Source organism: Zootermopsis nevadensis, unplaced genomic scaffold, assembly GCF_977971745.1.
Source record: "Zootermopsis nevadensis isolate Lab colony 2312 unplaced genomic scaffold, Znev_1.0 Znev_ptg000024l, whole genome shotgun sequence".
In the NCBI taxonomy this organism is placed as follows: domain Eukaryota; kingdom Metazoa; phylum Arthropoda; class Insecta; order Blattodea; family Termopsidae; genus Zootermopsis; species Zootermopsis nevadensis.
Window position 1 is genome coordinate 16,283,818 of NW_028259156.1, and position 13,466 is coordinate 16,297,283.

General features: G+C 34.5%; 1 protein-coding gene across 2 annotated transcripts in view; it reads right to left on the minus strand.

The window, feature by feature from the left end:
* Window positions 1–13,466, minus strand: part of Dhc93AB (Dynein heavy chain at 93AB) — a 61,100-nt gene that overhangs the window by 40,972 nt on the left and 6,662 nt on the right. Inside the window, exons 1-20 of one of the 2 annotated variants that reach the window (XM_022081702.2) lie at window positions 13,079–13,210; window positions 12,897–12,958; window positions 12,421–12,560; window positions 11,931–12,083; window positions 11,461–11,672; window positions 10,285–10,382; window positions 9,702–9,834; window positions 9,099–9,383; window positions 8,328–8,438; window positions 7,455–7,609; window positions 6,689–6,884; window positions 5,961–6,097; window positions 5,114–5,232; window positions 3,848–4,043; window positions 3,591–3,755; window positions 2,808–3,030; window positions 2,231–2,308; window positions 1,912–2,097; window positions 1,019–1,188; window positions 526–748 (exon numbers count right to left, since the gene is read on the minus strand). In XM_022081702.2, coding sequence (XP_021937394.2) covers window positions 526–748; window positions 1,019–1,188; window positions 1,912–2,097; window positions 2,231–2,308; window positions 2,808–3,030; window positions 3,591–3,755; window positions 3,848–4,043; window positions 5,114–5,232; window positions 5,961–6,097; window positions 6,689–6,884; window positions 7,455–7,609; window positions 8,328–8,438; window positions 9,099–9,383; window positions 9,702–9,834; window positions 10,285–10,382; window positions 11,461–11,672; window positions 11,931–12,006 — 2,763 coding nt within the window. In that variant the 5' untranslated portion in view covers window positions 12,007–12,083; window positions 12,421–12,560; window positions 12,897–12,958; window positions 13,079–13,210. Of the gene's footprint in view, window positions 1–525; window positions 749–1,018; window positions 1,189–1,911; window positions 2,098–2,230; window positions 2,309–2,807; window positions 3,031–3,590; window positions 3,756–3,847; window positions 4,044–5,113; window positions 5,233–5,960; window positions 6,098–6,688; window positions 6,885–7,454; window positions 7,610–8,327; window positions 8,439–9,098; window positions 9,384–9,701; window positions 9,835–10,284; window positions 10,383–11,460; window positions 11,673–11,930; window positions 12,084–12,420; window positions 12,561–12,896; window positions 12,959–13,078; window positions 13,211–13,466 lie in introns of those variants that run through there. The other variant, XM_022081700.2, reaches the window with a different exon arrangement.

The following is a 13,466-nucleotide window of genomic DNA, read 5'->3' on the forward strand; positions in this document are numbered from 1 at the left end:
CTGTAGCTATTAGGTGTTCTGTGAAAGTCAAATGGAGCCCACTTACGTGTGTCTTACCATCCTGAGAATTACCAATCATAGTTTATGATATCCTGTGTGAATTAACTATTAATACACAATTGTTATAGTCTACTAAAGCACATTCAGTCAGTGCAAATGATTGCTAGCTATTTAATATTTTTCTACTGCAACAACTTTACTTGCAAGAATCTTCAACCCATGTTTCTTTTGAAATAGACACTTCTAATCCCCAAGTAAACAATAATTGTCCACACACTTGCCTTACACCATAATCTTGATCAAAAGTACTTGAAAAAATGTTCCAAATTATTAAAAAAAACTGTCAAGTTATAGTACCATTAATAACTGACTTCTAAACATAAATATACAGTATATGCTTCAGTACCTTTACAATGCAAGCTGAGAGCAGTTAAGCTTGTTGCAGATCAGTTTTGAGTGCAGGGAAGAGTGCAGACAGTACAGCTGGTGAGGGCGTGCAAGCTCCACATCACTGCCTCAAGTTACCTGCAGCAGCACATTTACTTCTTCAGGAAGCTCTTGATCATAGAATTTAAGCAGTTCAATAGTTTGCGTCAGCGGCTCAAACATATCATCAGTCGTAAGCTGACGCTCCTTAACATTCATCAGGTACCCCATCACATTCACCAGCCATTCATAGTTTCCTTCTTGAATAGGCTGTTGTAACCCCTCATCAGCATCATGAATGAAATGTGCAAGATCTGATAAGCTGCACAGAACATTCAAATTAAAATCACACTAAAAATATTTTACTGAAAGGATTATATGATTTCCTTTGTAAAATAAAAACAATCATGATACCTAATGTGTCATTGTTCAGGGTTATGACATCACACTGCTGACACCACAGCTGGATCCAAGGGGTTTAAAGGTGCACTCAATATGAATAGAGTAGTTCATACTTCCTCTGGTAATGTAACACTACCACCACACCTTTGAGCTACTGAAATGATGAAAGATGATGTGTTCTGCAACCCACCTGTTAGTTACATGATCCACCAAATGCTGCTTGTACATGTTGCCCCACTTGCTAACTGTGTTGAGGAGGGCTTGCCTCAAGGGTCTCAAGTCTACTTGAAACCATCCACTGAAGATGTGTACTGACTCCATCTCCTCAATCTCCATAAACAGATTCTCATAGTTATCAATCTGAATACAAAATATGATGAATACAGTAATTTTATTCTACAGAAAAACTGAACTGGTGATTTCAAAATTCTCAAGCGTATATTACATTTACTTTTATAGGAGGGAAAACAAAGTCTATTAATAAGAATGATGTAATGATTGATTCAACAACTATATATTAAAATAAATTTAAATTTTTGTAAACAACGGTGTTTTTTGAATGAACAGTTATTCTTTATAATGAAAAAATCACAGTGCTTAAGAAACAACAATAATGGTAACATATGAAGGTATGTCGAACAGTACCTGCAATGTAGTTATTAAAATTAACAAACCAAGGGCACTAAGCTAAGGCATCAAATTATCGTTGCTGCCCTGATGGAGGAGACAAAATTTTGAGGCAGAACAACTAACAGAGTAACCTTGAAGTGGTAATAACAGTTGCAGCAGCATAAAAGGAAGCTACCAGACACTGCATGTGGAGACAGTGGTAAGATGCTACAAGAAGCACTTCAGAGACAAGACATTCAGTGTTGGTTTAACTTGTTGGAGATAACCAGATCTTGCTAGACTTTTCTGAATACACACTTTTCTTCCTTCACATACCTCCCGAACATATTGCTGTGAGTACAGCAAATAGTTACATACACAACACGTAATAATCGAATAATGTAAGTCAAAATTGAAAGTTGCTATCATGTGTGTCAAACATCAGATATGGATTGAGATTTTATGTACTCATACCTGTTCCCTGAAAAGCTCCATGTTTGGTGGACTAGGCTTTGGTGCCATGTCATCATCTATGGCAATGAGTTCAAGCTCTTCAGCCGTCAACTGATGACCATATGTCAAGAACTGTTGCATGCAGGATTCACGATCAACCAGCCACAAATAAGAGTATGTTTCAAAACCATGACTAAATTCATTAGCCTGAAAATGTGATACACATATAAGTTTGCAGAACCATTCAACAAATGCAACTCTCACCTAACAACTTACTACTTGATGCAAAATTACAAATTTTTATGAACAATATTTTGGGAAAATTAAAAACTTCAGTTACCTCATTCATTACAGACTGTACACCACCTAATACTTCTTGTTTCATCTCTCTTATATCCTCATTATTCTCCATGTCTGCCTGAAATCAAAACAATAATATTTGTTAGAAACAAATATAACTCCCAGTGGTTCAAAAATTAAAAGCTGCACTCTGGTATATGACTGGTAGATTATAGCAGATTTAATTGTATTTGTAATTCATAACTATCTACAAATCAAACCAACGTCCAAACACAAAAAGCTAAGTTAGCTAATCCACCAAGACTTGGTCAGCCTGTTTTAAGCAATGGCACTGACTTCATAAAGACACATACATATAAAACCACAATGATTTGATCAACAAAGCTTCATTTGTGAAAACTGGATGTATTAAGGTAGAAGAAGCATTATATAGCACATCCATCCTTTCTACATCATCATTTGAATAGGGGTGCTGTCCCCTCTTTTAAATATTAGAAATCATAGATTTTACAAATATAAATGTTTATTGAACTGGCAACAGAATTTAGCAAAAAAATCTCATTATTCAACGGAACAATGTTAGAAACAACTGAAATAAATTTATATGTATCTGATACCTCATAATTAGCAGCTCCATAATTAATAGCAATGCGGGGAATCAGACTTGCCATCTTGATAATGTCACTAATGAGACCTTCTACCACACTAGAGAAGCAGTCAGGGTCATCAGTATTAAGTGATGGTATAAACACAAGGTCCGGGTCACGAAGCTCTAACTGTGCTTCAAACAATGGTGGAAGCCCATTATTTGGGTCCATATGCTCCGCAATGTAACCCAAACTGCAATTAAATACAATTCATTAAATAAATTATGTGAATGAGATTAGTGGTTTTTGTAGCAATAGGTTAATTATGAAATCAATCCAAACTTGAAAATCTGAAGTATAATTCTATCAAATTTATAAACATAATAGACTAGTTTACAATTCTTTGATTATGGCATTACGATTACCCCACACACATATGCACATGCACACATATTTCGTTTGAAGATTCCTTAACACAAGTGAGGAATCAATTAAAGAAAACATTTGTTAGAAAGGAAGTACACATGTTTACCTGTAATCACTTACTGAACAAATCTGGAAAAGATTACCATAAATAATTTATAAAAAGTTTTATTGTGCAAACAAAACTTAAAGAATTTACCACAAACATTTGTAACATGTAGTGTGGTCCCTAATAAAACAAAAGTGAAGTCAACATCCACATTAAAAAATATGATACAGAAATCCTATGTCCAACTAAAGACCCTGAATATTGTAGATCCCTGCAGGAAGGGAACTCTAGCATGAGTCACAGAGTAAGCTACAAATGACAAAAATAAAAATAGCACATACCTGCAGCCCACAGTCTTAAGCAGGGACTCATAAATTATATTATCTACATAGCCAACATAGTCAAGCCAGCGAGAAGAGTCTGCCGCCTGTTCCATACCAAAGAGTTCAAGATTTTGTTGCAAAAGTTTGTGAATCTCTATGGCTGCACTGCGCATTTCATTGTACCTGATAAAATATAATCACTTCTGTAATGTCTAAACATCAGAAGAGAATGTTGAGTTTCACACTGATTGTATTCCATCTCTAATTGAACATACCTTCGCTGTACATGTTCTGACCGGTCTTCAACACACAGTAATGTATCCTTTTTTCCATCTGGACGCTCAAACAAAGCCACTTTGCTCCACATGCCCATAATATTATGAATCTGCTCCACATTATTTTGTGTTTGTTGTACACGTGCTTCCAAAGTATGTACTAACTGATGAAGTTGTTCAATATAGTCCCATAATTCTGCATGAAGCAAAATCTTTGAATTAGAAAAGAATATATCTGTTCCTTTTAGAGTGTATACAAAGGTTTTATGTGTATAGACACTAATATAAATCTATTGCTGTTACTGTTCTCTTACTGTGGTGCTCTCAAAGAGAGAAAAGGGAGTTGATTAACATAGAAGTTGAGTGAAGAGAGCTGATAGTATTCTATTTAATTTAATTTACTATATATTGCTCTCAATGTCAATTCTATTTGAGGCCCTGCCTTATGTCACAAAATATTAACACCACTGCATTACTATATCTGCTTAAAAACTTTCAAATGTCTGTAAATTACTTTGAATATTAATCCCCTGAACAGAATGCATAAAAAAGTATCAAATTAATTGTATTAAAGGTAAGGGTGTTCAAATACCAACACTTTCAGATCTTCACCATATATGTGGCTTTAAATTTTGTATAAAAAATTAAACCTTTCACTTATTTTTAACCACGAAGTTTACCTCCACAGACACTAATTAAGTATGCCTCATATTATTTTCTTTACATAACTTCAGAATATATTATCAGTGACTAAACTTTACAAATTCATCACCATTTTATTAAAAATGGTAGCAACATATCAAAGAGAAGTGTAAAACATAAAATTTTGCTGAAACATTATTAATTTGTTGAACATTAAATAAAGTATTCTGAAAAAAATAATTTACAATGGCTGTTACAAACTGAAAGACATGATAAATCTGGACTTTCATTACCCAGCAACATCAAAACCTAATATAACATGCAAATTTTTCATAGTCTAAATGCAGTATTTAATATAAGTGGCAGCTGTAATTCTCCAGTATGAGTCAAGATTATATTTGGTCAAAATATTTTTAGTAAAGGTCAACAAGCACTAACTTTTATGAAAATCTGTAAAGATTTTCACATGTGCAAATGGTCAGTAAATACAGAATGCTTCTTTCAACTTTAAACTTCAAGTGGAACTGAAAAACAACTACAGAAATAAAGGCTCAGAGCAAAGCATACAGATAAATTTTCCGTAAAAGCTATGAAGTAGAACAAAATAATTGGTAGCAAGCATACTCATAGAATTCCAATTGAGATTTGTTTGGCCCTGCTCTACCAGTGTATCAATCTCTTGTAATTGCTCCTCAATCAATACAAATTCCACTGGAAGACTTTGGCGTAATACCTTGTTATACCTGAATCAAAGAAATTAAAATAAGATTGACTTAGCATATAAATATCTATGCTACAAGAAAAATTATATTGAAACAGAATGTTTTCAACATGAGTGAATTACACAATTTTCACCCAAACCTATGTATTCAAATCTGTATTAGCTTTCAGGGTAACTTGGACATGCCAGCCATAATTTCAAGGTATGATGGATGCTATTATGGCACAAATGGTGGTCCAAAGGTTGATGCCCTTATTACTACACCAGCACGTTTTACCTCTTGGAAAACCACACATTTTAACACCACATTCATATACAAACTTTTATTCTTGAAAAGTTAAAAGTTTTTAACATTCCATATTAGTGAATTTTAAATTTTAGAGCTAGCTCTATACTGCAAGTTACTGTAGTAGTTTAATTAAGATTCAAGTTATTCACCGGAAGATAGCCGAACAATGTCAAAACATGTCATATTTTATCACCATACCTATAATACAAGCACTATATTATTAAATAAGAAAGTAAGTAGTTCCAAGAATATAATATTCTTGATTTGCATGTAGACTTACCTGTCAATATCAATACACTGATGCTTCATACTCAATCTAGTATCATCTGGGGGATGAACAATGGGCCCAGTGCAACAACGTGCATCAATAAAAATTAGTTTCATTCAAGTAAGATATTTTAAAACTTGATATTAAGTAACACTTACTTCACACAGAGATGATTAATGATACTGAATCTTACCACTGAATGGTGTGATTGAGGTTTGAAGTATATTTTCTGAAGGTCTCACTCTGTTCATATATGCAAAGACCTGCTACTGGAATATCTTTATGTCCCATGAGGTTTAAATAGTGTACTTCACGGAGGATGGCAACTAGCTAACAAGTGGAAAATAATATATGATATTTTCCATGCAGACCAGAAATCACAGAATAATAAAAATTGTTCTTATAATTAAATATTTAATACTTGTAATCTGTCAGTTATTGTTCCTGGTTTCTTATTTGCAGTACCAGTATCTGTTAATTATATGTACTTGTTGTGAGACAAAAAACAATTTGATTTTTTCTTTGTAATTACGATCAATTTAAATGTACAAATGTCTTATCAAATTAAATTTAAATTCCACAGTGATTAATAGATGCTGAAAACATTAAGTAATACTTTCATGATAACTGTTACATTGCATTGATTGATTTAAAATTAATTCAACTGCTATGATATGACTATCTGCTCATCACATAATACAAATAGAAAATTATCCCTAAACAAGAAGAGCTAATCTAACTTAAACATGTAGGACATACCCTCTTTACTTAAGGTACTGGTTATACCACAGTGACCTCACAACTGTTTAAATTGAGAAACCCTCAACTCTGTTATTACTGATTGTTAAGTATGAGGTAACAACAGATTATAACGTTGACTATCACATAAATAATAAAATTAAGCGCAATAAAGCAACTTACCTCTGGATGGAAATTGAGAGACAGTTCATTATTAACGGCATTACGTGTTAAAAGTGGGAGTTTCAAGTTTCTCTCACATTGCTCAGCCACTGAAGCTGCCCAGTTAGCAAATATCTTGCTCTCAAATTCATCCAGTAAATCTATTAAGTGATCATACTTTGCCAGCACCACTGTTGCTTCAGGACTGGTCACTATCCTGCAGGAAGGAAAACACTCTACCAGGAATATCAGATAGGTAAACAGTTTTGAGCCTAAATAGAAAAATGGTGTACAAACTGGATTGACTTATGCAATAAGTTTGATTCTAAAACTCTTGATGTGCAATATAATAGTCACATCAAGAGACCAAAATATTTGGGAAGAGACTGAGGAAATAAAGTGCTAAATAAAATGCTTGAACCTAAGAGAAAGGAAGAAACAGAGGTTATAAAAAAATTACAGAATAACATAATATTGTTAAAGTGACTAAACTAAGGAGCATGAGATGAATGGTACATGTAACATACCTGGAGAAAATAAAAATTACATATAAAAACTTGTTCATAAAACTTCAAGAGGCTGTGTGAGACACCTAAACATTGATGAGAGGATAATATTAACGTATATATTCAATAAATATGGTATGAAAGTGGAGCCTGCTTTGAACTGGCCCAAAATATGGTCCTATGGTTGGTCTTTGTGAACATGGTAATGAATACCGAGTTCCTTAAATTTAAATTCTGAAATTTTAAATATGGTATAATATAATTTCCATTGCATCACTCACATATGTTGAAGGGTCTTGAAGTTCATTACAGGAATTGTCACTCTCTGATGCAGCTGGTATGCCCATCTTAGGGCTCCAGCTACTGGTGGCATGTTTTTATCCACATGCATCCATCCATGTTCTGCCAAGGTGGCCATCTGTTCTTCATACAGAACCTAAAAATATAAATATTTCCAGTAAATCAAAGTGCATAATTCATCCCAAGAATTAAAACATAGTAAAATAGTTAACAGATTTTCTATCAATCATAAACACATTCATCGCCCTGATGATGGAGGCAGTATGACCTCTGAAACGTTGGTTAACATCGACCAGACTACACAGCGCAACAACCCAGAAGACAGAAATCTTCATCGCCCTGATGACGGAGGCAGTATGACCTCTGAAACGTTGGTTAACATCGACCAGACTACACAGCGCAACAACCCAGATTTATGGAAAATACATCAATATAACTTTCCAAGATTTAACATTTCTGCTTAAATTTTGTTCAAAGAGAACATATTCAGGTTTCGTGTATAGAAATGAAACTGAGAGATTTTTCCACAGTTCTTAGGTATAATTTTACTGCAATGGTTTGATAAAATTACACTCTTTACAGTATTATTAAAAATCTGAATTATATAAATAACCAAACAAGTGGTGTACAAAGTGTATTCAGTACATAAACAATGAAAATTGAGAAAAGTGTTCTCTAGCATGTGTGAAGGTGATAAATCATATTTCAATCTCTGGTGAAGTTATCTTCTACATTCTATGTCAACATGATATCCAACCTGTTCCTGGTGTGCAGAATCTATAATGCCAAGCTGCTTTAAAATTCCCCATTCTATTACTTACCACACTTTGTACACCCACAAATTCACATCATACCTCTGCTGTAAGCAATTCTTCATTCAACATGACCAGAATGGCTTCATATTTTCCAGTGAACTGATCTTTTATCAGAGGTCGATCCAAAACAGAACCAACTATTTCAATAAGCTGAAATAAGAGAACTCATTCTCAGATAACTTATAAAACTGATCTAGAATAAACAAATATTAATGCAGAGTAAGAATCTACTATATTTTCTGTCTGCCAAAATAAAATACCTTAACCATCACCTACAAGTACAGATTCTGTAAATATTTAAATATCAATAACTAATCCCTTTTCTTATGTCACTCTTTGTGTATAATTTTATAAATAATAAATTTCTACTGGATTCTAGGTACTGCAGACTAGAAACACATGAAAAAGATTCTCTACTGTACTAAAATGCACAAGTAAGGTTAATACAGAGCAAGTAATCATATATTCAATAGTCACTTTGAAGCTCATGTTACATATATTATTAGTTGCTACTAATCATACAGCTCAGAACTTTAATAAGGATTTTATTCAATTTCCTGTATAAAGCTGAAAGGACCCCATGTGTAAGAAAAGTTCTCTAATGTCCTTACCATGAATCAAATAACTTTTGGTGACTGAATCACAGCTCACATGCAATCAGGCAGCCATTTGTCACAGTAGTAAAATGCTGTTAACTTCAGAGTTAAAGACTGGCTGGCAGCCCACAATACACTTCAGGCAATCACTGTATTCTCACACTTTGCAAAAATAGGCACAGATTAAACAATTGCAAACATGTAATATTCTTACCTTAAACACACTCTCTAAGTTACAGCAGTCATCAAAAGCTTGACACAATACAGACGCAAGTCTCCAATCAAGGTCTCCAATTTTCTTCTGGAAATCTGCATAGTCTAACTCAAAAGCAGGATCCTCAGGATCTAATGCATCATATGTCTTGCTCCCAAACACACTCAAGTGTTCAGTAAACTCAGCAAACACTGCTACAACTCTAGAACTCAAAAGGCGTCCCTTCAGCCCTCCAATTTCCACCTTCTCAAGCTTCATAAACTCCAAAACAGTATCAAAGAAGCACTGTAAGAGCACATACACAATGATGATGATCAGGATCACAACATCAATAACAAAAATATGTTAATAATAGTAATAATAATACATCAATAAGAATCACACTCTGAATAAGGGTTATGAACATATTAAATATCAATGAGCTACTGCAATATACATTCCTACCCCACCTAACCTAACCTAACCTAACCTAACCTAACAATTAATATAACTCAGTACCACTCTGCTTTATGTGGGTTGTCTGACAGCCAAGCCTCTCCGTCCATCTGTCTTCCACAGTAGAGGTTAATGTAAATGTTTGCTGTCTTACTTGGATCTTATTACCTTTATTGTTTCAAGACGGTTAAGAAATGCTTGGAAACGTTCAAATACAATCTTGGGATGAAATGTCCAAAGTGTGGGTTCCCTGTCCTTGAAATATGATGCTAGGTTCTCTCTGCACTCATCAAATATTTTTCTGCAACAGAGTACAATACACAAATAATTTTATTAACAACAAATACTTAATTCAGTAACAGTTAAGGCAGTGTTATTACCCAAGCAATATCTGAAAAAGCACAAATGTCCACAGAAAAAGGGAGATATGAGTCCCTTTTCTTCCAGTCTGTATCGGCATCTAACCTCTTGCCTAATTTGGTCGTTTTTCATGCTACTGAAACTATGACACATTGTGTGAGTTAGGTCATGCCTCTGAAGCATCAAGTACTTAACAGTCTCCTTCAATTTCTATTTCAATAAGGAACAGTAGGGTGAATTCCCTAAGAAACTGTCAGCAGACTCTGATAATGGGACAAGGCTCTTCTTTAATACCATATTATTAAAGAACCACCAACAAACATTTAAATTCATTACCTGCTTGATGTTATTTTAATTACATAACGAGGAATGATGGCAAAGAAACTGGTACCTGAAGAGATGTAGAGTTTCTACAGATTCTTGAACTCTCTGCTTGGTTTCATCAACATCACTTTGGAAAATGGAAGCTGGGTCCAAGAAAAACTTTGCCTGTAATTAAAGCCAACTTTATTTAATGAAATCACAACCTGTCAACATAAAAAGACATGTGAAAACAAATTAGTTAAGAATCAGACATAATTGTAAATTGAGGAGAGGTTGTTGAGAATATTCTGTTCTAAGAGGGGTGAAGTGACAAGAGGCCAGAGAACAATGCACAGTGAGGAGCTCCATAGAATTTAGTCTTCATCAAATATTGTTAGGATGATCAAATCAAGGAAAATGCGATGGGTAGGTATGTAGTGCACATTGGGGAGATGAGAAATGCATACAACATTTTTGTTAGAAAGCATGAAGGAAAGACTCTATTCAAAAGACCTATGTGTAGATGTGAGGATAATATTAAAATAAACTGTAAGAAAACAGGGTGGGAGGATAGGATAGGAAATGGTGGTAGGTGGTTTCTGACAGTATAGTGATATTTGCTGCACATTGTCTGATTATATTCAAAATGTTCTGTTCTGTTTCTATGTATAGCAGTCAAGGACATTCATACAAATGACATAATAATAAAATAAGATGTGGAAGCATTTAAAGGCAATTTTAGAAAACTCTGTCAATGTCAAACAAATTATACTAAATGTTCTGCTCATGGAAAGGGCAAATAGAACTCCATACAATACAGGTTAAATTGCAGAAAGTTAATTGCATAATAAATGAAGCTACAGTGTAAGACTGTAATCTTGAGACTTGCAGGGTGAGGAAGTGGGGTAGAGGAGGAAAGATAGCGCGTCAGCCTTCAATGCTTCGGACTTCCTGCATTCCTTGCAAGTCTCAAGATTACAGTCGCGTACATTAAGTATAACAGTTGGTAGTGCAGTGCAACCTATACTTTACACTCCTTCTCATAGGTGTTTTGATGATAAGTTGTTGATAAATTCGTATTAATACATGTTGCTCTTCGTACACACAAATTTTTACTTAGAAAAAGTGAATGGAAAGGACAACTTGAGAGACCCAGGCATAGATAGAAGGATAATACTAAAAATATAAAATAAATGGGAAGATAACACTTAAGTCTTTTACCTCCCATATATTTTACTGAAATAACTAATGAAAGTGTCTGCACCTGTTTTATTAGGAGATTGCAGATTTGTCGCAGAAGTACAATAATTTTGGCAGAGTTGCAGTAATAACGGCTGTTGGCCCATACAAGACACACAACATGCATGAGTGGTTGAAGACAAGGTCTGATCTCAGCAAAGTCTGTTTCTTGTAAAGCTGCGAAGTGGGGTAGAAGAGGCTTCAGGTACAGAGCTATGTCTTTTGCCTCTGCTAATGCTGTGTTAAGGAACACACGTGGTTGTTATTTATAAAACTTTGAAAATTCTAATAAAAACAATGGATTAAGATATTCCTACAACTGGAATGTCATGACAATATCTTTCAAAGGAGATGAAGATAATATACTGTACAAAGCTCAAGAAACATAATGATAAACATAAATTATATAAAAATCAGTTCTTTAAGGAAAAGTATGTTGTACATCAAACAGAAAATTACAAAATAATCTATCATTCTGTCTGAAAACTTGCTAACCTGCAACTACATTCTGGAATTGCATTCTAAAACATGGATAGTAAGCACTATCTGTTTTCTCTAGAATAACAGCCATCTTTCTGACACGTTCATCACGAAGTTGTTCATAGATGTACTCCAGATTATGTAACCTTGAGTTCCAGAAGCTGACTTCTAAAATCAAACCAACATAATGTTCATTTATAGAGATCAACTAATTCTTTCAAAACAACAACAAAGGTAACATAATGAGCTAAAATTATAGTTATAAAATAAAGATCGCTTCTCATGTACTACTCAAGCATGTTTGGATCATAAATCTTTTAAAAAATTGTAACACAGACCAACTTTCACAATGGAGTAAGCCCATTTTTTGTTCTTAAATATGATCAGAGCAAATTAGAATAATCTATTCATAAACAAACCAAATTAATGGTAGTTTATTCTGTTTGCTATTACAATGGTTACAAAATATCAGTTAATATATAAGTGTTCTTTCATAATAACTTGCCTGCATTAGGTGTGGGATTTTGACCACCAGCAAATGCCTGGCTCGATTCCTCTGTAAGCACATCATTAATTTGTGTAGCCCATTTGATGACAACTCCTTCAATAGCACTCTTCAAATACAGATCAACCACCTCACCTCCACTGGAAAATTAATATGCATTATTGTACAGAAAAATTCTTTCCCACATACTTCGGTTCGAACAAACGAAGAGCGCAACTCAATTTCAGCAAGATGGTGCACCTCCTCACTTCCATACAGATGTCAGAGCATGTTCGGATCTCTACTTCCCTGGTCGGTGGATTAGGCGAGCAGGTCCAATCGCTTGGCCACCTCGTTCGCCGGATCTCACACCAGCATTTTTCTGCAGGGATACATTAAGGATCACGTTTACCACCCACCATTACTCAATGATCTTAGAGAATTCCGGAAGAGGATTCGTTTGTTCGAACCAGAACACACATTTTGCTCTTCCTCACCATTATAAGTCTCCATTTCTATTTCCACAATTCACAAGCGCTCTCAGCGGCAATATGAAGAACTACAACAAACAAACGGAAATTGAGGTTATGCTCTACAGATGTCTGCTGATATCAGCACATTTTGGCTGCAGGTAACACGGTTACAGTTCTCCAAAGTTGTGCAGCTACTTTTGACTTACCCTGTATTCTATTAGTAGCTCAACCCAGTAATGTGTCATTGCCGCGTGCATTTATGCGTAGTGAGTGACAAGCCCACTGACTGCACAATTTCTGCTCAATCCTGATTTGACTGCCAGAGCCATCTAGCAGTGAATCAGGAGAGACTTGGGTGAGAAATGGCCGCTGAATTTTGCTTATGAAACATCTCGTATCATGTGCGTGTATAGCAGGGAAAAGGAATTCTACAATTGTTTGTCTGATACAAAAAATGTTTAGATGATGTGTAAACATTTTAAGGTGAAGACATTAATAATATCACATAATTTTTCAAAATATTAATCAAATGACAGCAGAAAATGTAAATATGTGTGATATTCCTTTCAATTAGAAACAATATTGCAGGGTGAC